Source organism: Coenobita brevimanus, chromosome 18 (assembly GCF_032717465.1).
Source record: "Coenobita brevimanus isolate Jiangsu-jjx chromosome 18, ASM3271746v2, whole genome shotgun sequence".
Classification (NCBI taxonomy): Eukaryota; Metazoa; Arthropoda; class Malacostraca; order Decapoda; family Coenobitidae; genus Coenobita; species Coenobita brevimanus.
This window is the reverse complement of record NC_136971.1, coordinates 7,571,225-7,596,807: the sequence shown is the minus strand read 5'-3', so window position 1 is coordinate 7,596,807 and position 25,583 is coordinate 7,571,225. Positions and strand designations below refer to the sequence as shown.

Genomic DNA, 25,583 nt, shown 5'->3' with positions numbered 1-25,583 from the left:
TGCAACTGGAGCTCCCTAATCATCCACTAAACTACCAGATGCCTTAATATGGTTATATGGTTACCACCCAGCATTAAAATGGTTTTTTGGTGTAAAGGAAACCATTTGGCTTGTCACTCAGTGTAGAGTCACCCATAGACAGAAGGAAGAGGAAAGAATGAAGGAAAGAAAGACAGAAGAGGAAGGAAAGAAGAGAGGAAAGGGCAGGGACTCGAGAGCAGTGCTACATTGATTGAGTGGATGGTGAGTGCCCTCACCTACCACTAAACATCCATCCATCCATCTGTCATCCAATCCTACGTTGCCCCATTAGGAGTGTAGGAGCCCAGGGCTAGGTAAGTTGGTCCTGACATTTAAGATGAGAGTGAATCAGAAATAATAATAATAATCTATCTATCTGTCTATTGCCAGACACCATAATCCCGTAAGGGGTGGCCATTTTACTTTGAGTTATTTGTTTTATGTGGAGGGGCACTAACCCTCCATCAACCCACTTGTTGACATGTTGGGAGCATGTATGGTTTGGTTATATGGTTACCACCCAGCATTGTAAATGGTTTCTTGGCATGCAGGAAACCATTTGGCTTGTCACTCCATGTAAAGCCACCTGTAAAGGAAAGAGAAGCAATAAGAAGTGACAGAAAGATGGGAGAAACAGGAAGAGAGGAGGGCAGGCACAGAAAAAGAATGCTAAAGGCTAAGGAAGAAGTAGGCAGCACTACATCAAGTGAGTGGATGATGGTCACCACCACCTACCACTTGTATTAATATTAATATTAATAATTTTCACTATCATCATCATCAGCATCATAATTTCAGTAGTAATTATTACTATCATCATCATCATCATCATCATCATAATAATAGTAATAATAATAATGGAAATAATAATAATAATGGAAATAATAATAATAATAATAATAATAATAATTGGACAGTGTGGAGAGCTGTCATTAGGTGACCAAGACTGATGCTTGCAAGCATGCTGGAACCTTTATGAACAGTTCAATATGATGATCCCCCCCCCCCATGTCCTTTTGTTAATAAGAGCTAAGGCTTTGCCCCTGAGTAGAGGACTTAGGTTTTGGGGCGTGTAGCACTTTATGACCGGATACCCTTCCTGATGCCTGCCAGTGACCTGTGGGTGGACTCAGACCTCCGACCCTTTGGTCAGACCATTCCAACTCCCTGAGCCACGGCTGCTAGTTGACAGGAGAGCACTACCTCTCCTAGCATGGCAGCTTACCTGGGCGCAGCTTGAACTCACGACTCTTTGGTCCTGAGTCAGGCGCTCTGCCACTGAACTATTTATATCCCCAAGGACGCTTGTTGCAATGGTTTAATTTCAAAGCCCTCGTCAGTGATTCGGGCAGCGAGCGCGGTATGAATAAGTACATTCATCATCATCATCATTATCATTATCATCATCATTATCATTATCATCATCATCATCATCATCATCATCATCATCATCATCATCATCTAATCCTGTGTCGCCCCATGAGGAGTGTAGGAACCTGGAACAAAGCAAGTTGGTCCTGACATTTAAGATGAGAGTGACCAGTGTCACTCATCCCAGAGTAGCATTATAAACCCCAACCAACGCTTGGATATAAACCTGCACAGGCTCAATCTGATTGGAGCTCCATAATTACCCACTAAACCACCAAGCGCCACGATTTGATTATATGGTTACCACCCAGCGTAGTAAATGGTTTCCTTGTGTACAGGAAACCATTTGGCTTGTCATTCAATGTAGGGTCACCCATAGACAGAAGGAAGAAGAAAGAATGAAGGAAAGAAAGACAGAAGAGGAAGGAAGGAAGAAAGGAAAGGGCAGTCACCTGAGAGCAGCACTATATCCAGTGAGTGGATAATTTGCACCCCAACCTAATAATAATAATAATAATAATCTGGTCTTTTATTTCTCAAAAGCACGAGTTCTTCCTAAGGAATTCACCAGCTTTTGAAGCACATTTGCACCGTTACAGTTACAAGAATTGACTTTCATATACAACACAAACTTCATCACTAGAAATGGCAACAACAGTGATTTGCCATTTCTCCCCATTTACAGTACCAGTGTGGAGAAAGCTGTATTATTTTAAAACACATATAGTGTATCACCATATCTTTAGTCATAGTGCAAGAACCATATCTGGTTTGTCTGTTTCCAGAGCGTGCCCTTGATTGTGTAGTACTATGTGATTTATTAGGAGTTAACGTCTGTTGCTATATGGTACTGTACCACACCGTAGGAGATGGGCTTGTATACTTGGCAGATAAGAAAGGTTATGAGCACCTCTTCCATACCATTATATTTTTGGATGTACTGTAGTATGTTAAATATTTTCTTATATTTTATTTATGAAATCATTCATTCATCATCCAGTCCTTTGTTGCCCCTTGAGGAGCATAGGAACCTTGGGCTAGGCAGGTTGGTCCTGACATTTAACTCGTCACGTCCCGAGCTATTTCGCACCTCCGACACCCCCTAATCCCGAGGTATGTTTGAAAATTTTTATTTTGGCTAAAACCTCAGCATTTGGTGAGAAACATAAAAAATTCATTGAGAAATCGCTCACCTGAGGTTTAAAATACTCGATCCAGGTAGCAGTACCTCCTTACCTTACTGGGTTTTCTAACAGGCTGGCACCAAAGAAAACGAGTTCTATGGGAGGGTAACTATTTCACACAACTCATAAACAGTATTTATTTATTTACTTGGTACGAATTTATGTGTAGTATGAGAGTATATTGGTTTTCAAACAGTAATATAGGCATTATAAGCATTGTTTCACTCACTAACTCATCACCATTCCTGACCTTTTTTTTGCCACATTACCTGATCATCATTTCTGACTGTTTCTTCCTCTAATGCTATGTAAACTTTGTCCTCCACATTGTCATTGATTGGAGAATCACTCTGGCCCTGAATGTCTTTATTGGCCAGGTCACTGGTAACAGGTGAATTGCCGAGACAATGGCGTGCCGGGGGGAGGGGGGTTATGCGATGTAAGGCATTGTCCCTGCTTGGCATCTTGTAGAGGAATAGAGGAAGGTGTCCCATGTATACGGATGAAAAATCACGCGCAAAAATTGAAAATTGTGCAAATTATGAACCTTGCAATTGCGCAATGTACCAGTACATCATCGGGACTGGCAAATGCAAAATGTTGCAACGTATCCATACGTTGATGGGATGCCTCGGGTTAAGATGAGAGTGACCAGCCTCACTCATCTCTGAGTGACATTATATGAGCAGTAAACCCGAACCATTCCTTGGATATAAACCTTCATCATCTCAATCCGATTAGAGCGCTTTAAGTACCCACTAAACCCCCAGGCGCCAGAATTTGGTTATATGGTCACCACCCAGCATAGTAAATGGTTTCCTGGTGTATAGGAAACCATTTGGCTTGTCACTTTGTGTAGAGTCACCCACAGGCAGAAGGAAGAGGAAAGAATGAAGGAAAGAAAGACAGACGAGGGAGTGTAAGGTCACCCATTTATGGAATCATGCTGATATAAAAAAATATAAATACCATACAAGAGAATGATAAGATTCTGGTTATTGTTGGTGTTTTGCAAACCTTGGTATGTCTGGCCAAGCAGACCTATCAACCACAGGTATGCAACTGCTTCTATGGGACAGTCCTGCAGGTACACTACAGTATATACATCATGTAGGGATCCAGTGCCTCCATGTGGTAGACTGCACATCACCTGGGTCAGATCAGGGCCCTTCCCATGGCGGGGTGCCAGGAAATATGAAGAGGTTTGGCTCCTGGGTGGATATCACTGCTGCTTCATCCAGGGTGTACAGATCCACTGAGTTTAGGCTCCTTGTCATTGCTAGAATAATGTGTTATAGGGCATTGTTGTTGTTAATCCCAATCTGTCTGGCTGAACAGACCCATCAACTGCAGGCAAGCAACCGCCTCTGCAGGGCAGTCCTGTGCAGTGAACCGATGATCCTTTGCAGTAGACAGCACCTTGCCACAGCAAGGCATGGGGAAAAGTGTGGAGGGTTGGTTCCTGGATAGATGCCATATTTGTGTCTCTGCACTCAGTTCAAAGTAGCACCACAAGTAATGGAATAGGGAGGCTGCCAGAGATCGAGCAGTGTGGAGAGCCATCATTAGGTGATCAAGGCTGATGCATGTAAGCATGTTAGAGCCTTAATCAATATGATACGACGATAGTAGGCTCCACATTACCTCATTATTTGGTTATATGATTATCACCCAGCATTGTAAATGGTTTCCAGGGTTACATGAAACCATTAGACTTGTTACTCAGTGTAGAGCCACCATCAGTTGAATGAAGAGTAATAAAAATTGACAGGAAAGATGAGAGAAATAAGAAGAGAGGAGTATAGACATAGAAAAAAAAAAAAAAAAGATAAAGGAAAAGGACGAGGTAGACAGCACTACATCAAGTGAGTGTGTGTGGGTTGCCATCACCTACCAAAAAGGCAAAATAAGTAATGTTATTTTCTAAGGAAGAGGTGCTAGGGAGTCTCCTGAGGCCACAAGAGTATGAGCCCTGGTGTACAGTACAATTGTGGGGCAACATCTCCCATGACTATTAATGTTCATGTTCTTGCAGCCATATAGCATTCATCACTATGTGTTGATTCCACTTCTTACAGGATTTCCGGTAATGCTGCCAGTGACCGAAACATCCACAGCTCTGTGTCCGAACAGCTTAAGAAGAATTTTGCAAAAAGTCGATGGAAGGTAAACACTGATGGACAGCATGCCAGTATTCACATTTGTGACATCTTTTCATTCCCACCCCCACATCTGCTCCTGTTTTTACAATTCTTATTGGATTTATATTATTAAATATAACACTGTATATAGATCCTGTTCTCTTTTTTTCAGCAGTCACCCCCTTTTTCCCTTTCTTTCGAATGGGCCTGTCAAGGTCTTTTTAGGCATGCGTCACTCTGGCTTAATTCGCCCTATGAAAAACTTACTCATTAAACTATATTTTTGCTGGCATTTACGAGCAACTGTGCTTATATAAACTCTTGCATATTGGTGCATTTCTGTAAATTATATTGCATTGTGGATTTTTTATATATGTAGCATAATCCTTTAAAAGGGATTACTTTATGTGTTCTCTGTCTCTGTCGATTCTTTCTACTACGGGACAGTTTGGGTCACTATCGGGACTTGACAGGCCTCGCCTACTGCATTTATTCTCTTTCAGTATTCAGCTCACATCATATTCACTCTTACTATGTCTTGTGTTAGTGTTACTTTTTCATTTTCCTCTTGAGCTTCAAGATTGAGTCATTTTTTTAACATTAAGACAGCACAGTTGAACATTCCTGAATTATAATAGTACTGTGTATATTGTACAGGTTTAGTATTTACTGTAATATTTTGTGGTACAGACTTTATAATTTATTAATTTTTGACTTACAATTATTTGCTTTCATGCTGCTATGGTTGTACATTAATACATGGCTTGAAAGAAGCTAAGTACCTTGTTTTAGAACAGATGAGTTGAACAAATTATCATATGTTTCCATTCAGGAAGACTGTTTGCTTATGTCTTAATGTTTATAACTGTGGCTCTATATCTGGGTGGAAGTATGCACAGAAGAATACAGAAATGACTGCATACCTAGGTGGAGGTTTGCATAGAAGACGTGAGAGGCAGTTACTGTGCTTAGTCCTGCTCCTGCAATGTTGCCAGGTGTGTGCAGTGGCAGCTCTCACAGTGTGTTGAGCGTGTTATTGAGTTTTTCACTTTTTATATTAATAAGAGATTAGTTTGGTGTTTCCAAGTTTTGTGTCTGGAACAGTACATTATTGTGTATCTCATTTTACTGGTCATCCCTGAAAGTAAGCCATCAATATTCATAGTAGTTTGAACTTCTCAGTTTAGTAACTGAACCTGCATATTCTCTCAAAGGAATTTAAGTGGAAGATATAGCTTTCTTTATACAAATTTATATTGTTAACTACTAGTGGGAAATTAAAATACAGTATATCATTTGTTGTCAGATAATAATCTTCAGCTTTCAACTTTTTTTATCCATGATTTTCTTAGACTGCTAAAATAATTATTTGTTCAGTATACATTTGTTAGCATTGGCTTATTTTTTTCAGTTTACTGATACTCCTTAGCCTACGTTTTAAGGTAAATGAGGAGTATTTGGAACTAGATTGAAATTTTAAAATAGAAGAAATTTAATGTTTCTGAATGATCAGTAAATAAATCATTACTCATCATTTTGTTTGATATTAGCTCATATAATTTGTCAGATTACTTGAACACTTAAAGGAAGGGAATGGAAACCCTTCTGTAATGAACAATTAATGGCTTTACTTTTGTGTTTTCATGAAACATAATTATCAGGGTTTGCTGTTAAATCAAAACATTGAACTTCATATACATTTTTTCCCTGGTTGCAAGCCAGACACGAAGACTTTAGTTTGGGGAAACTGTTTTTAGATTTTTTTTTTTTTTCTTAGATAGAAAACTATTTTTCATGACCGACTTCACTGACTTGATGAATGACACATATTTTTTTCTGACAAAGTTGATAATATTTTAAGACTAAACTAAAAGACAGGATGCATACTATCGATATGGATGAAGAACAGATGAATATAAGTTTATCTGATAAGTCACATCTTCTGGTATGATAACATGAATGCAGTAGCAGTAATGGAACTCCCAAGATGTAAAGTTTCAGAGGAACAGATTGTGGAAGCAGTATGTTGTACCAGAAGTGGTAAAAAACAGAGATATCATGTACCAAGCAGGCACATTCAAAACCACGGAATTCAGACCAACCAAAAAAAATGTTACTAGCAAATTGTAACTATCAGTCAGATAATGCGCCAAGAATATTTCATTTTAAAATTGTGAGTGGTTGTATGACAGGAAGTGAAGGGGTATTATTTTTTGCTATAATTTTGGTGGTAGCTGCACATTAGTGTGGTGGCTCAGGGCCATGAGCCTGGGTGGCGGCCACACTGAGTCTGAAGGGCCGTAACTTGTCTCTTGCAGCAACTAATGCATGCAATCGTGATGGTTCACAAGATGCAGCGGCTGGCACTGTCCTCCACCAACATGGAGGTGGACACCCCCCCCTCCTGCCCCCCCATAGCGGAGGAGGCAGAGACACGGGGGCTTGAGGAGGAGGAGGAGGAGGAGGAGGAGGCCATGGGGCAGCCAGGTCAGCCACCCACCAGCCACCACTCATACTTCGCTCCACCTTGCTCAGCCTCGCCTTGCTTGCCTGTAGCTTACCTCTCCCCACCATGCCGGCCATTGGCTCAGCATAAATGCTCACACATACACACTACAGCACATGATACCAACAGACAAATGTCAAGGGGACACAAGTCAGAAATTGCATTTAGTAAGAGGTGATAGAAATGTAAGGTATTATAGTTTTCAAGTGAAAGTAATTGACTCATGGAACCAGCTGTCAGATTTTTTTTTTTTTTTTTTTTTTAATGAGGAAGAAGGAACCAAAGGCCACAAGCCTGCAATAACTGTTCCCTCCAAGAGAAAAACAAAATGAAGCTGTGTGTGCCAAAAACATTAGCAGATTTAAGACTTTTGTGACAAAATACTGGTAGAAGACTGGACATTATGAGCCTTATTCATTGCTGTAAAAATATAGTTGGGCAAGAACAGTTGAGTAAGAACATGCATTATCATCATCTTAAGCAGTAGCAGCAGCAACAGCAGCAGCAGGATTCCCCCTCCCCCCATGTAGGGGTGAGGTAGATGTTGGATTAAAAAAAGCAAAGAAAGTACATTTACTAAATGAAAGTGGGAGAGCTATCAACACTATCACCAATAAAATGCACATGAGAGTAACTGACATCATTCAGATCCACAGAATCCTGGTTCCACCTCACAAACATAACCAACTGCAAATGTATATACCATAGTTAAGAGTACACAGATAGTTAAAATTAATGTTAGTACACACACTGACTTAGAATGCATACACTTTTGCCCACACAGCAAATACTCTGCTACAGTACCCCGTGACCATGATGGTGTTGAGAAGAGGGCAGAGGACAAGGTGGTGTTGAGTAGGGTGGTGCATGGCAGGACTCAGTGTTAGACTAGGGTGTTGTTGCTGGAGCAGCATGTTGCGTCGCTGCTGTGACGCGTGACGCTGCATGACAGCACGTTGCCTGTTCCCTCACTCTACCCTCACCATACCACACTCACTCTCATCATTTGGAGAGCTAATACTAGTACTGTATTTCAAGCTTTGCATAGCTTCATATATTATTTAAATACACACCTTTATTGATGTGATTATTTTATTTGTTATTGTTTTACAGTAATATGTACTTCATATGAAAGTATTGGATTTGAAAGAATTAACTTTTATGTAAAATGACAGTAATTTCAGTATAATGTGCAATGGATATGAAACTATGGCAGTTAGTATTGTGAAATGATAAAGTCCTCAGACTTTCAAAGAGTCTCTCCACATGTACTACTTTGAAGCAGAGTGTGAGTTAGTGTGTACTGTACTATAGCTGTGCATTCCCTGGCATCTGACCCTAGATACTGTACTGTAGTACTTATATCCAGCATAGGATGGCCCATGCTCGTCTTCCACCAGTTCCCTGTAGTGCTTCCTGTCTCGCTTGTTCAATGTCAGCAAGAGTATACAGTATGTGTTTTTTAGCCGTACCTCATGCCTGACAAAGTTGTGGAATGTGGTGGTGAATACCAGTGGAAGGGCACTGATATATGTTATCTCTTTACAAGTTTTGACCTTTATTATAGTACAGTACATTACATTCTGATGTCTAGAATGGCAGGATCTTATTCTGCTTGTTCAGATAGGTCACATTATCCCCTTCAGCCCAAGGACATCTAGTTTTGCTATCTTCAGATGGTTTTGTTTTGTACAAAAGAGATTTTAAAAATGGGATTGGTTATAGACCAGCATTCATCATCTGGAGGTATTAGTAATAAACTAATGTATCATCATCTTGGAGGGGTTAATATGTTCAATAAGCCTGTGTAGAAATAGCTTAATAAGTTGTTGATAATGTTGAGATCATTTAATTACCTTTTACAGAATGGAAATATTATTGTAATTTGAACAGAAATTTGAAATTCTGTATCAGTATTATCTGTTATTGAACACCTGAGATAAGAAAAAGCTGCTAATGTAAAATTTATGAGTAGTACAAGAGTTGAAAGTAATCCAATTTTATTACAGTACATAGAAATAACCATACTTTATGTAATGCTTTGATGTAGAAACTAGCAACCAAAATTGTTGTTTTTATGTATTTAAATGATGTGTGTGTGTGTGTGTGTGTGTGTGTGTGTCACATATAATCACAGTCCTGTATTAGTTATTACTTTTAATCTGATAAGCACAATAAGTTACCCAAAATTTGCAGTGCAGTTTCACATGAATAGATTGAAAGTACAACTGACCACCAAAGATGCTTCACTTTAGAATTAAGAAGCAAAAGTAATATGTAGTTTAAAGACTCATTCAGAACTAGGGCTGCATATGTGTGCTTATTGATGGAATTTTTTTATTATGTGATTTATTCAAAAGTAAAACAAATGCACACTGCCAGCTACTAAAATATATATATATATATATATATATATATATATATATATATATAATTCAGGGATGTGCTAAAAAAAAAAAAAAAAAAAAAAAAAAAAAATCAACTTTTCCATACAACTGGTGTGTTATATTGAGGAAAGCTTGCAGATTAGCTGTATAGGTAGCAGTGGAACTATATTCGACCAGGTTTGTATTGATTTTATATATTTATATATTTTTTCTCCTAAGCCTCTTCAGTTTTGTGACATGTTTTATTGTTGTGTTATTGCTACAATATTTCCAGATGTTTTTAGTCAGATTTGGGAAGACTTGCACTGAGGAGGTAAACAAAGATTATATCTAACCTCTCCAGTTTGAAAAAGGTCCCCAGAGCAGAAGAAAATTAGCTGGAAAGAGCAAGAATACAACATAATACCATATATGTCACTGGATTGAGGGAGCTTTAAAAAAAAAAAAAAAAAAAAAAAAAAAAAAAAATGCTTATAATGAGGACTTACTGTATGTGAAATGTTAAATGTACTTATTTGATTCATAGCCATTGTTGCTATTAGCCCTTTTGGTACAATTAAATATTATTTTTGTATATTCTTGGCAGTGTTATTCAGATTAGCAATGACGTCATATACTGAAAAGATTAATCGATCTATCTATCTGTCTATTGCCAGATGCCATAATCCCGTAAGGGGTGGCCATTTGACTTTGAGTTATTTGTTTTACAGGGAGGGGCACTAACGCTCCACCAACCCACTTGTTGACACGTAGGGAGCATGTATGGTTTGGTTATATGGTTACCACTCAGCATTGTAAATGGTTTCTTGGCTTACAGGAAACCATTTGGCTTGTCACTCCATGTAAAGCCACCTTTAAAGGAAAGAAAAGCAATAAGAAGTGACAGGAAAGATGGGAGAAATAGGAAGAGAGGAGGGCAGGCGCAGAAAAAGAATGATAAAGGCTAAGAAGAAGTAGGCAGCACTCCATCATCCACTCACTTGATGTAGTGCTGCGTACTTCTTTCTTAGCCTTTATCATTCTTTTTCTGTGCCTGCCCTTCTCTCTTCCTATTTCTCCCATCTTTCCTGTCACTTCTTATTGTTTTTCTTTCCTTTACAGGTGGCTTTACATTGAGTGACAAGCCAAATGGTTTCCTGTAAGCCAAGAAACCATTTACAACGCTAGGTGGTAACCATATAACCAAACCATATGTGCTTCCTACGTGTCAACAAGTGGGTTGGTGGAGGGTTAGTGCCCCTCCCTGTAAAACAAATAATTCAAAGTCAAATGGCCACCCCTTACGAGATTATGGCGTCTGGCAATAGATAGATAGATTAATCTTTTCAGTATAAGACGTCATTGCTAATCTGAATAACACTGCCAAGAATAAACAAAAATAATAATTATTTGTAGCAAAAGATTAATGAAAGGTATATATAATGTCTGCAGTTTGAAAAGTTTATTCTAAGCTGAGTAAAGCAGTCTGGAAGTAGCAGAAATGAAGTATACTGTTGAATTGAAGGGGTAAAGTCGCAGCAAAGGCCATAAACTAATTTTCTGGACCATCAACCCTTTAAAACAGATATTTTTGCTTTATTCTGACTATGAACAGCTGATTTTCTTCAGTGTAGGAGAATTTTCAGACTGAAGGGTTTATAAACTGGATTCATTAACCCTTTTAATTTGAGAGACTTTTGCTAAACTTCAGTTAAATCATCTGATAGCGGCAGGAGTGATGAAAATTTCATGGTGTCCATAAATTATTCACCTGATTATGATGTTGAAAAAAGAAATTACTATAGAAGATATCTTTAAATGGTTGTTGCATTTAACAAAATAAAAAAATGTATTTGTCCATCCATCCATCCATCATCCAATCCTACGTTGCCCCATGAGGAGCGTAGGAGCCCAGGGCCTCACTCATCCCTGAGTGGCATTACATGGGCAATAAACCCCAACCATCCCTTGGATATAAATCTGCACTGGCTCAATTCGACTGGAGTGCCTCAATTACCTACTAGACCACCAGGCATCATAATGTGGTTATATGTTTACCACCCAGCATAGTAAGTGGTTTCCTGGTGTACCAGAAACCATTTGGCTTCTCACTCAGTGTAGAGTCACCCATAGACAGAAGGAAGAGGAAAGAATGAAGGAGAGAAATACAAAAAAGGAAGGAAGAAAAAAAGAAAGAAGGAGAGGAGAGGGCAAGCATCTGAGAGCAGCACTACATCGAGTGAGTGGATGGTGAGTGCCCCCATCTACCACTACTATATTACAAGCAAACATAACAGTTCCAGTACAGGAAATCTTCCCTCCTAACTATTCTTTTAAAACTGTCATCTGTCTGGCAGCATTACTTTACCTCATTAGATTTGCTCAGTTTGTCATTCATTTTGCACTGAGCAGTCATGAATCAGATTTCTTTTATGATGCTAGGCTATTATCCTCCCTACTATAAAACTTTAACCCTCTCAGCCTAAGTATATACAGGGTTTCCATAAACTGTTCGCCTGATTATGATGCTTAAAATTTTTACTGTGATAGATATCATAAAAATGTATGATGTTACTAATAAAGCAACTCACATAATATCTCTTAGGCTGGGGGTTGGATGACTGTAGGTTCCTCAGTGGAAAGCATCCTTCTCACTGGATTAAGCAAAATTGCCCTGTTCCATGGCCTCATCATTCCCTGGATCTCACATTTATGGATTTCTTTTTATGGGGCTACATAAATGACAAGATTATGTGCAAGGAGGTTAATGGCATCAAATAGTTAAAACATGGGACTGAAGAGGTACTGGCATTCATCACGCTAGACATGCTTCATAACACTTGGAGCAAAATTGACTTCCACCTTGATAATCTGTGTGCTTCCAAAGGTGCCCATGTATAAGTTTACTGAATTACTATGTGTGTTCTTTCCTATTTCTTCTGTCTATGGGTGACTCTACACTGAGCGACAAGCCAAATGGTTTCCTGTACACCAGGAATATTCATTCATTCATCATCTAATCCATTGATGGCCCATGAGGAGCATTGGAGGTTTATATTTATATTTTATTTTTATTTGTTTATTTATTTATTTATTTATTTTTTGTTAACAAGCGTCAGTAAATGACAGAAAATTTACCTGCTAAAGTTCCATTGTTATCTGTAAGGCTGATATACCATTGTCTTCCCAATTTAAAGTACCAGTCATGTGGAAAAGATTTGGTGTTTTGGATCACGTCTCTGATGTATAACAAGGACTGCCTGTATCTTGATAAATAAGCACAGTTCCAATATTTGATTATGTTTTTTGACATTTAAAACATGGCACAATTAAAAATAGTCCAGTTACTGATATTGAGTCATTTATTTCCTAGCTGTTTTCTGCTGATGCAGACGTGACATACCTACCAATTATCTTGTTAATGGTTACATATTTAGAAATGTGATCTTCTGTGTAACATAAGTAGTACAGGCAGTTCTTTTTATAAGTAAAGGGTGTGTTCTTAGTATAAAACATTACCCATGCAATTGGTACTCAGTGTTAGGGAAACTGGCACATTTGCTTTGAAAGGAACAGTGCGCATAAGCAGTTCTTCAATTGCACTGTTTTTCTTCTTTTACTGGGTACTAAAAGTAGATGAAGAACATTTAAAAAGTCAGGTTATAATGAGGAACCACCATACTGTACTTGTTGACTTGGTAGCCATCCTCTGATCACAACGTAAAAGAATACTTTGCTATGTCCAGTATTAGTTATGCACTGCAGGAAAATTAATAATAAAAAGAATAGCATTGTGTTAGTTGCCATACTCTCAAAATATTGACATACAATCTGACAGAGGTTATACTGTCTAAAAAGTACTGTGAATTAATTTTCAAGAAAATATTTACATACTAGTTGGGAAGTTATACTTCCCCTGAGTATAATACTGATTTTTTTTTTTTTTTTTTTTTTTTTTTTTCCATTATAAATTTAATGGGATTTTTTTTTATATATATTAAGAGAACAGAACAGAAACTCCTAATTTTAAATCTCTTAAACTTTATGTAAGTTTTTATTTTAATTAAAATTAATCCTACTATGTCATCTTCTCGCCCTTCTCTTATATGTACTGTATTATATTTGTTTACATGACTGACATCCAACCTTTCCTTCCTTTCCGCTTCCCAACAGCAAGCCTACCATGCCACGGCCGTCATCCGACAAATGAGGCTAATGGCTCTGAGCACTCAACGTGAGAAGAGGGAGAGCGAGAGCAGTGAAACCAACGCCAATAATAACACCACCCGCGCGCCCCCTAGAGGAGAGAATGCACACTAGCTGCTTGCCCTCCCAGCCTTCCAACCCCGGGCTTAGTTTTTGATTTGCTGTTCTGCATCCGGGAGAGTTTGTGTGAGGTGATCGGGCCGGCCTGCAGTCTACTGGTCATGATCGACGTTTGTTTACCCCTTCTCTACAATGATGGAGTTCTGTAGTTTATTCTTACTGCTGCCAGACAGATTTATTTAGCTAAGGCAGTCCACCTGGTAGTTAAGGGAATAATGAAGGATATACAAACTCTAATCACCCCAGTTCACAAAATCTCTCAAGTTGAATAAAGTCATCTGGAACAGAGCTAGAATAAACTGCAAAAATAAGTCATTGTACTGAAGGCTTAATATCTGTCTGTGTAAAGTTTATAGGCTTTGAAATACAGCCTAGTTTTAATATTTTTTGTGTTTTATTGATGGTGTTGGCAGTGCATTCTGATTCTTATTACGCTGTACTGTAATGTAAATATGTCTAAACTACAGGTATTTAATGCTGTGACGGATGGACATTGGGCTTATGTCATGTCATATGATTTTGCATCACTTGGATTACAAAATTAACCTCACCATATTGATCCTGATGGTAGAAATCCAAGTATTATTTTATGTTATCCATGTCATTTAATTCTTGCAACTGGCAGATGTCATTTTTATCTGTTCTTTCTACCCCCAAACTGTTGATTTTACTTTGGCAAGTCTTGCATCAGAGGGAGTAGGAACAGTTTCCATGGATCTCCTTAACAAAGAAAGGTCTCCCTAAAGCTACATAGCACAGTCACGTGGTAGTGAGAATAAAAATGGAGGTACTGTACATCATCTGATTGAATGGCTAAAGAGTAATTGAAGATATGTTACTAATGAAGAGTAACTGAGGCCTGTTAACCGAAGCCATCACAACCTTCTATTTGTGATTGATTCTAGAAGCTCATAGTTATTTTTGTATAATATTTACAAGTATTTTTCACTCTGCAGTCTTTTGGTAGCGACAATTTGCTATTATATCCCAGTTTGTAATGCCACACTTTTGCCATGCTGTTTCTAAAGGTAATGACCGTGAGTGAAACACTTTTTAAGACTTGTCTGGATCCTACCTTACCCCACCCTTGGGTGGGAAAAAGGTCAGGATAATGATGAGGATGTCTTTTGCTGAGCTCAGAGCTGTGCCCAGAACTTTGAATGATATGTACTTTTCTAGAGTTCTGATGTAGGTAACTCTCTATGGTTTATTGTTACATTTTACAGATTTTTTTTAAGACGTGTGTGATGTTGGGATTGTTTTTGTGATCATTTAATATGCAAAACATTATTGTATGCAAAAATGGTCATGTTCATTTAATGTTTCTAAATTTATTCAGAGTTGCTCTATGTTTCTTTGTCTGGATGTTTTATTGGCAGGTGTACATACTGGCATGTGTTGTACCTCAGTAAAGCTGGATAAGGTTTAGGGCACAGAGTTGTTACTTTAGCTTAGCTAAGGCTAATTTTATTTTTGGTGTTTGGACTTTTTAAAAGGTGTCTGAATAAAAAAAAAATTAATAACTTCTGTCCAACTAAGGACCCTCGTCTTTCATGCCATACACTTACACACACACACACAGCATTTTGACATGTTTGCGAAGAGTGGCAACTGCGTGAATCAATCTAGGATAATATTATACAGTATATATAAATTTAGTATACATACAAGTCTGTATTTAGCGTACTTTAGCACAAGTACGTTCAGTCCCGCTGACACCAAACCTCCTTGTTAATCAAAGTTCGTTCATTGTCTATTCAACACAATGCAGAGAACGTGATTTTGTAGGAGATCTGGTGGGTGGGAGGGGGGGGAGGGTGTAAGAACAGACACTTGAGCAAGGGAGCGCATGTGTATGTTTTGATCTACGCAAACTGTTTGTAAATTTCTAAGTGCAATTTTTGAAGAGAAAAGCTGTGTTCTATACATATATATGGTAATATACAAATATAGACATATAAATCTTATGTTTCTAGTTTTTATTATTAAAGTTTATATTCATTCTCGATGTTTATATAGTCAATTGAGCCTAGGGAGCAAGTTCTGGTTTTGGGTACAGTGAACTGACTAGTCTGTCTTTTCCCATGGCACTTATATTCAAAAAGAGAAACAGGAGGTAGAGTCAGGGTTATAATCTCTCCGAATGTTGTATAATATCTACTTAGAAATTGAATAAGTACATCACGTTCCCCTGTGGATGCATCAAATCAAAAGAGAGCCATCCATGGACAAAGGAACATACAAAAACCTCTCTCATTTAGGAATGTTAACCACCAGAGGTCAGCAAGATGTAGAAATGGTGGAATAATAAGCAAACTTGTGTCCCTGACTGTACCTTTGAAGATTAAATTAAAGTTGATTTTTTTACCTTAATTCCTCACACTGAGAGAAAAGTTGTAACACAAAGTGAATAATAATTAAAAAGCAAAATCAATAAACCAGTCCTTATGGAAACAATACTGTTTATGGAATCTAATGGGATTAGTCAATGGAGAAAGTAGGGTTGTCTAAATATTTTGAACTCTGGACCATTTGGCCTCCCTAAACTTATGGACTTCAGTGTATTTTAGATGTACACTGTGCCCTGGCCACTGACTGAAACTTAGGTCTCAAGACTGATGCACACCTCAGTAGCACAAAGTTCCACTGACTGCAGAGGCTCAAGTCAGACTTTCATTTCTTCATTTACTGTAGCATCACAGTGATTATTTACATCCTGTGAGTTTCCACAAGATTGTATTTGTGAGCTGACACCATTTTACTGTTGCTCAATGCAGTGTGAGTTGTGGAATGTATTTTTACAGGTCTGGTTCTTTAGCGTCATCGTTTTGTTTGGATTTAAGGACAGGGATCCTCATTTGATTCCTTTAAATATTCTGAGTTGAGCTTTCTGTGGCATTCAGTGGAAACTCAGTGTAGTGATCACCAAGATTGATGTATACTCCTGTTTTGAAAGTTTTCACCTGTACTAGCAGACCTTTTACTAGCTGGTAGGACAACACAGATTTGTAGCATTTGTAGAGGTTTTTCAAATATTGTAAATGGTAGGGAATAGCGGCTCGCCCACTCTTGTATTAACCTCACTGCATGATGACTTTAATCAAGGCGTCATTAACCCTTTGGCTGCTAGTTGCCAACTTTGCATTGTGTTTTGGCTAATGTCAGATGATTTTACTATGCTCATGAGAAACATACGTCACCAAAAATGCTGACTTTTATGATTAGCATTTTGAACAAGAGAAAAGAACATTGTGTTTTATTCCAGCGTCTGACAGACAATTATCCTCACCTAACAGAAAATTAGTGCAGCTAAGGGGTTAAGTGAAACATGCCACTGAAGGAGGTCCTGTCGGAGTGTATGAAATACCTTGGGACAACCTTATTATTAAGACAGAGCTGGAGTGAGAATGTTTCAGGAGGGCCATAAGGAAATGTAGGAAAGAGAGAGGTGGAAAAAGGAAGATCTGGTTTGTTAATGTGATTGGAGGTGAAGTAAAGGAAATATTGATCAAATGATGTAGTAGGAGGCAAAATAAGGGAACAGTTAGGGATGAAATTAGTAAGGCAGAAGATGAAGCTACAATGACAAAAAAAATAATATTAAAATTTAAGGTAAGAGAGAGGTAATGGTTCTAGTTGCGGTTATATCAAAACTACAAGTAATTTGGGCTAGTAATGTTAATGTAAAATACAGTATCATCTACTTGCCACCAATCCTCACTCACTCTCTTGTGCTATAAATCTTTTCCTGTGGTATTCATCCATGCCTTATCATTATTGGTCTGCATTCAGAGGAGTCAGATCTGAAGAAAAAGATAAATGAATTAAAGATATATATTTTTTTTGGTAAAAACATAAATGGCATAGCACTAATCAGATAGCCTTTGTTCCTAGTGGTGAGAATTTTCTAAGACCTTACATACAAATCACATGAAGCCACATCGATTGTCATTTCAGAAGTCACCACACACCAGACTTGATGAATGTACTATGATGCTGTCAAGTGGTGTGAGATGTTTGAACAATATTATAAATCTCATGGTATAACAAGTGACCCCCTAGGAAGATGTGTGTCAGTATAGTCCCTGACATATTTTCATAGTAAGTATGCAACCCAAGATGTTCACTCTTCATCAGTTTTTTGCATGTAAATAACACAGGTAGGCCAGCTAAGCTTATATGTTACTGCTGGATATTCTTTGCTAGCCATAGGTTAAGACTCCCTCCCCCCACCATGTTCAACTTCAAACGAATAGATTGGCCTCCTGCAGACTGATCACATGGCAGTCTCTTAAGGCATGAAAAATTAGAGCATTAAGGCATCTCACACTTGGTCATTTTGCAGACTTACCGGCCATGTGAGTTTCTGTGATTCATTTTTAAACCTCAGTGCGATTATGTTAATGCACGAACCCCGTTTACGAATAATATCATCCCCTCCACATATACCATGACCACCATTCAAACATATTGAATAAAAAAATTGTGAATATGGTAGCGCTCTGATGAGAGCGGACCAGTCAATTCCTCCGAGCCTTGTTGAACCTCATCATTCCAGAAGTTTTGTGGGTCTTGTGAAGTTTAGTGCACAGCTGTATTATTTGAAGTTTGTGGACTACTGTATTTTCATGGTGGATGATTTGTTTTTATTCATGTAGTATCTTGTGTTCATGATCAGCAGTCTTCATCCCTTCTACTACCATGACATTCTTTTTGTTATGTTTTTGCTGCAACCAGATGATTTAACACAGCTTAAGAGAGCCCTCAAACACTGAAGGGGATAAAAGAGGCTATAAATAACCACTCCAGTTTGAAATGGCTCCTTTAAGCTAAATGAAATTGTCCGGAGATAGCACAATAAAAAATGTATAAATAAAAGGATGTCAGCATAGTGAAAGGATTTAGTTAGACTTTGTCTTCAGATTTTTTATAATGCCCTGGGTTTTTACTTTACAACTATCTTTTTGTCATACTATTTATTACTATTTTCTATTATTGTTGTCGCTTTATTATCGCTGTGCGTACTTATATTTACTGTAGAAAAAAATTATGCCATTTTTAATACTATTTTGAGTAAAGATTATTTGTCTTTTTTTCTTATATATATATATAAACCCATATATATATATATATATATATCTATATATATATTATATATATATATATATATTATATATTATATATATATATATATATATATATATATATATATATATATATATATATATAAGATCAGGTAGAGCACCATGGAGTTTTGGGGTTATGTATAAAACATTTTTAAGCCTGTAAATGGTATATATTACTAATTATATTGTTTTAGAGTAGTTGATACTGTTAAAATATATTACAAGAAAAAAGTCTCCTCTTTGGAATAATACAGTATGTTAGTGGGGCTCAGAATGTTTTTCCATTGGAACTTTTTATAAATGAGGAATTCCCAGTAGAGCCTCACATACTCACATACACATTCACACTTACCTACAGTACACATGCAGAGACACAGTTTAGCTTGTATACTGTATTTGGGAGCTGAGATGGTAGCAGAGGTTGAGGGAGTAAAGATGACAAAACAAAATACTGAAGAAGATAAGAGAGTAGTAGAAGAATGAGGCTGAACTAACATGAAAAGTGGAAAAAGAATGGGAGAAGTGAGAATCAGGAGAGAAGAGAGACATAATGTGACTCATTACAATAAAACTAAAAGGAAATAAAGAGGTGTGAAAGAGGACAGCTGGTTTCATATGTAAAATATGTCAGTCTCTTATAATAAGGGGAAGAAAGTAACTCAAGAAAATAAGTGACAAATTTACTGAAGAAAGAAAAAAAAGAATGTAAGGAAGTAAATAGTGGGAATGAAACTTTGATCAAAGGACAGAGGAGAAAGAAGTGTAAGTGAGGATGAAATATTCAATAAAAAATAATAAAAGTTACTTGGAGACAGTTTAAATGAGTATGAGATAGTAAATTTATAAATAAGTACAAGGAAATTGTAAAAATGAAAGAAATAGTAAGCAGTGATACAATAATAAGATGGAAAGGAAATGCAAAGAGAATGCAGTATAGCAGTAAAATTAAATAGAAGCAAAAGAAGTATAAATGAGAAGTGAGTGTGTCCTCATTACTCCAGGTGTTTGGGAAAGAAGCTCCTCTGCAACACTTACAAGCTTTACCTTACTTGACCTTTTCATTATAAAAAGAATAATAAAATGGGAATTAATGTGCTATTTTCTTATCTATGTAACACTCTTTAAATCATGAAAAAACTGTACACCAAAATAAGTGATAAATTGATATAGTAGGTTTTTATGCAGTGCCTGTATTTGTTCTGAAACTTAGCTCTTAGGCAGGAAATGTGGCTATCAGTACATCTATCTCTATATATAGCCAGACACCATAATCCCATAAGGGGTGGCCATTTGTCTTTGAGTTGGTGGTTTTACAGGGAGAGGCACTGATCCTATGCCAACACATTTGTTGACAAGTAGGGAACACGTGGGTTGGTTATGTGGGTACCACCCAGCATTGTAAATGGTTTCCTGGCTTACAGGAAACCATTATGCTTGTCACTCAGTGTAAAGCCACCTGAAAAGGAAAGTGGAGTAATAGAAAGTGACAGGAAAGGTGGGAGAAAGAAGAAGAGAGGTAGCATTAAAACTCAGTATGAGAGTCTAACTTGTATGAATAATATTACACATTTATTTTTCCCCCAAATGGCTTCCAGCATGTGTTGAGAAGTAATTTGCTGGTTTTAGTCCATGATTAAATTTCCAGTCTACAAAAAACAATAACTGCACTGTGACCAAGCTATGTATGCATCATGGTGTCATTTATTTTTATTTGGACAGTTGGAGATATATTTGTATTAATAGAGTATAATCATCATGACCAGGAGAAAGGCATTTTTTTGCTACTGTACTTTGTCATGCTTATCTATCTACTTGTCCATGCATTATCCAGTCTTAGTGCTCCATAAGGAGCATGGGGGCCAGGTGAGTCTATTTAAACCAGAAATTTTATGTGAGAGTGACCAGTCATTTTTCGCTGAAAGAAATGTAAACCCTTCTTAGTCACATCCAACTAAAGTACAGTATCATAATCTATTAGACACCAGGCAACAGTTTGGCCATATGGATATTGCCAAGTGTTCCAAATAATTTCTGGGGCAGCAAGAGGCCAGTTACTATATTGGGTGGTAACCATATAACCACCCACCAGGTTTTGTTTATTAAAAAAAACACACACACACACACATACTGTATTATTCATGATAATCTGTGACAGTATCTGCATGAGATCAGTCAACTTCTCAAGTCTGGCTAAATTTGTTATTTGATTTCAGTGGTATGTGGTGGCAACCATCATCCACTCACTTAACGTGGTGCTGCTTACTTCTTCCTTAGGTGACTCTACAGTGAGTGACAAGCCTAGTGGTTTCCTGTAACCCAGAAAACCATTTATAATGTGGGTAGTAACTATATAACCTAATAATGGAGTCATGTGGCACAAACTGTGGTGTCTTAGGTAGGAACTAAACCTCCACATGCTTCCCCACACCTCACTGTGGCAGGGAACTGTCTACCAGAAGGGAACATTGGTTCACTTCATGGGATGATGCTCCATGGGGGATTGCTTGCCTTTGGTTGATGGGTCTTCTTGGCCAGACATAATGCAATTTCTTTGCTACTACTACTACAAGAAAGTACAGATTATACCACTTTCTGGTATTCAAATTTTTTGAGAGAGTTCCTGCAATCTTAATACTGTATTTTTATGCCTATGGGCAACTTTATACTCCCTCTTCTGTCTTTCTTTCCTTCATTGTTTTCTCTTCCTTCTGCCTGTGGGTGACTCTACACTGAGTGACAAGCCAAATGGTTTCCTGTACACCAGGAAACCATTTACTACGCTGGGTGGTAACCATATAACCAAATTTTGGCGCCTGGTGGTTTAGTGGGTATTTATTGCGCTCCATTCGGATTGAGCTGGTGAAGGTTTATATCCAAGGGGTGGTTGGGGTTGATTGCTCGTGTAATGCCACTTAGGGATGAGTGAGGCTGGTCACTCTCATCTTAAATGTCAGGACCAACTGCCTAGCCCCGGGCTCCTACGCTCCTCATGGGGCAATGTAGGATTGGATGATAGATAGATAGATAGATTTAAGTCTTGAAATATCTTTTTATGTATCTTCATCCACATCCCCTCTTCTTTCTGGCAAGATATTGGGCCAAGGACGTTTACCTATAAAAAGAAAAAAAGTTGGTTTGTTTTCATTTGATGGAATTGGCCCATTACCACAACTTGAATGCAGTCCAGCCTCGCTGTATGATTGGGTTGTGTCAAGTGACAACTGATTGTATGATGATGCCATTGCACTATGGGTTCAATGGGGATATATTTTTGGTCAAGGGTCACCCACCCTGAAAAGTCTAAAAACAAGTTTCCAGTTCACCTAAAGTAGTTCCTTAACTAGCCTGAGTTGTCACCATGAGTCTCCACCCTGAGGAAGGAAGCTGAAAACAGTCAGCTATGTATGTACACACAAAGAGGACAGGCTGGCACTGCCTGCATGCATATTATGCAAACATTTTATTACTTTCCACAGAAGGAGCTTAGGCAGTAAGGATATTTTTTCAGTTATTAAAAATGAGAATGAGGCAAAAATGGAAATGATAGAGCAGGAGTCAAAAGCAGGTGACTAGCTACGTACATAACACAAAGGAGAAAGACTGGCACCACCAGCATGTATATTTACTTAAATATGTTTTTGTGGTAGGTGGGGGCACTCACCATCCGCTCACTTGATGTAGTGCTGCTTTGGATGTCTGCCCTTTCCTCCCTTCCTTCCTCTTCTGTCTTTTTTCCCTAAATTCTTTCCACTTCCTTCTGCCTGCAGGTGACTACACTCCCTCTTCTGTCTGTCTTTCCTTCTTTCTTTCCCCTTCCTTTTGCCTATGGGTGACTCTACACTGAGTGACAAGCCAAATGGTTTCCTGTAAACAAGGAAACCATTTACTGTACTACACTGAGTGGTAACCATATACAGTAACCAAATTATGGCGCCTGGTGGTTTAGTTGGTAGTTAAGGCACTCCAATCAGATTGAGCCTGTGAAGGTTTATATGCAAGGGGTGGTTGGAGTTTATTGCTCACGTAATGTTACTCAGGGATGAGTGAGACTGGTCATTGTCATCTTAAATGTCAGGACCAACTTGCCTAGCCACGGGCTCCAATGCCTCTCGTGGGGAAACATAGGATTGGATGATGGATGGATGGATGGATTTTATTGTTGTCAACAGAAGAAACTACAGGCACTAACAGCATTTTGCTATTTATTATAATGAGTGAGATGAACAGATGGAAATGAGTAGAGCCAAAAGTTGGCAACTGGCTACATACTGTACGTAGTTAACGCAGAGGAGACAGGCTAGAGCTATAGTTCAGTAAATATTTCATTATTTTCCACAGAAGGAGTTACAGGCACTGAGAACATTTTGCTATTTATTAAAAGTTAGTTGCACACTTGCATTGCATTATTAAGATAGTGATAGTGGGCCAATGACTGTACATGCGAGAAGGTGATGTAGCACAATGCATGAAAGGAGAGACATGATCACTGCTGTGAGACATGTTACAGAGTGAGTGAGAAGCACAGGGACTTAAAGGAATGGCAGGAAGAAGGCAGCCTGCATGGATGACCCAGAGTGGGGTTCTGCACATGTAAACATCAGACAGTCATCTTGGCTCAGACGTATGACAGCTGGTTAGCATGATGCCACGTGGACACATAGGAGCCTCACTGAGAGGATCTTTCAGATCATGTAAGTGTAGATTCTTGAGCTGGCCAACCACCAAGAGGAAAGGGATTAAGGATCATTGTCAGATTGGAACAAACACTATAATGGAAATTAGTACAGTACTGTACTCCTTTTCTGTCTCCCTCCTACAATCCATGTGATCAAGGAAACCCACTGACTCAGTAAGCAACTGCCCCATGGGGTTATCCCATAGGTTTCTTACACCACTGACAATATGTCTGCATCATAGTACTGTGCAGTGCTCCCTTATGTATGTTGTGTTGTGTGGGTCTGTTTTACAAGCAGGGCACGTGTCATCTGCGATTCCACCCAACCCAAATCTTAGCTGGTGGCTGAGTAGGGCTGGGTGATGTCCTGATCAAAGCCTCGTTACAGATGTCAGGAGGGGGGTACCTTGTAATAAAGTGCTTTGATCAAGGTATTGTATTGCCCTGCATGTGAAGTGAGTATGTAGGTGTTCCTCCACTGCTAGTGTTGGGATATCTAGAGGTGAAGTGTTGCCATGGAAGGTTTGTGTGGTGATTGATTTATGTACAGGTACCTATGTGCCGTGTGTCTCTGGCATGTAATGACAGGGATGTTGCCTATTGGCACAGACAACTGCATAAAACTGCATCTCTTATAACAAGGTAGTCTCTAACAGGGAGGACTTTAGTCTTGGAGTGTAAGTGCACTATGGTTTTGATGCAGCCAGTAGTGATGCATAGGGGTTCTGTATGGTTTGCCAGATGTTGTAGTGAATATTAGATAAGATGGGAGCCCATGCCGGGAAAGTATAGGACATCACTGATCAAAGGTATTGTTTGCAGAGTAAATAGAGTATTTTTTTTGTTGAATCTTAATACTAAATCAAATAAAATGAAGTGGCAGTGGGAATTTGGGTTTAGTGTATTAATAAGTTGGGATTAGGTAATTTGTGGTATAGAAAGGTGCCCTGGTTAAACATAGCTTGTCTGAGTTGATGACTTTAACCCCTCCAACCTGCAGACATCCTTAAAAAATTTTCTCTTGCTGCCATTATATGGTTTTATTCAGTGAAGGGTAGAAGCACAACATAGCAAAGAGGTTAATGAAAGCTGTACCTAACTCCTGCAGCTTAAAAAAAATCTCAGTCTGAATAAAATTATCTGATGGTAGGAGCAATAAGATGAAATTGACGTCACTTGTGAAAAGTTTAATGTAGTGCACTCCAAGTTGAATGTCAGTCACATGGAGGGAAGAAGGGTGAACTTAATTGAAGACAACAGATACAGTACTGTGTGGCTGCAACACTGGATAAAAGAAGCTTCCCACAACCAACCAGCCAAGGACAAAGGAGAAATAAGCTTGTACAAAAGTCTGCCTGAGTGAGAATTGGTCAAACTGCTGGACTAAGTTTATTCTCCTCAAGTTCCTGTTCACCCATGTAGGACAAAGGGAGACCTGGATGTAAATCTGACTTTTGCAGGCCATCTAGTAGGGCAAGTTTGAGACTTTAGATTATCATGTGTCTGCCTTGATGACTATTGTGCAGTAAGTAAACAATTCTAAGCCTTAGTCATATTCTTCATCTAGACAACTTATGTCTGCTCGCCACCTTGTGGTGACCTCTCCATCTCCTCACTCCACGCCAATCAGACTTGTCAACCCCACACCACCCTGCCAATCCTTGTCCCTGCCATTCCTGCCCTGTACCAGCCTGTTTTCCTGCACCTGCACCTCTCCGATATCCGGTGTGCCCAACTAGTGGCTGACCTTTCTCCACCTCTAGTTCTTCCCAGGTGACTCCAAGTGCCTACTTGGTCCACAGAAAAGAGAGAATAATTTTGACACATCTTGAGAATAATTAATGCATATTGGAATTCCACTGGAGCT

General features: G+C 38.5%; 1 protein-coding gene across 2 annotated transcripts in view; it reads left to right on the top strand.

Moving 5' to 3' along the window:
• Positions 1-15,124, top strand: part of CaMKI (Calcium/calmodulin-dependent protein kinase I) — a 178,224-nt gene extending 163,100 nt beyond the window's left edge. The window contains exons 8-10 of one of the 2 annotated variants that reach the window (XM_080265993.1): positions 4,655-4,742; positions 7,036-7,204; positions 13,763-13,907. In XM_080265993.1, the coding sequence (XP_080122119.1) occupies positions 4,655-4,742; positions 7,036-7,204; positions 13,763-13,827 (322 nt within the window). In that variant the 3' untranslated portion in view covers positions 13,828-13,907. Of the gene's footprint in view, positions 1-4,654; positions 4,743-7,035; positions 7,205-13,762 lie in introns of both variants that reach the window. The other variant, XM_080265994.1, reaches the window with a different exon arrangement.
• The last annotated feature ends 10,459 nt before the right edge of the window (positions 15,125-25,583 follow it).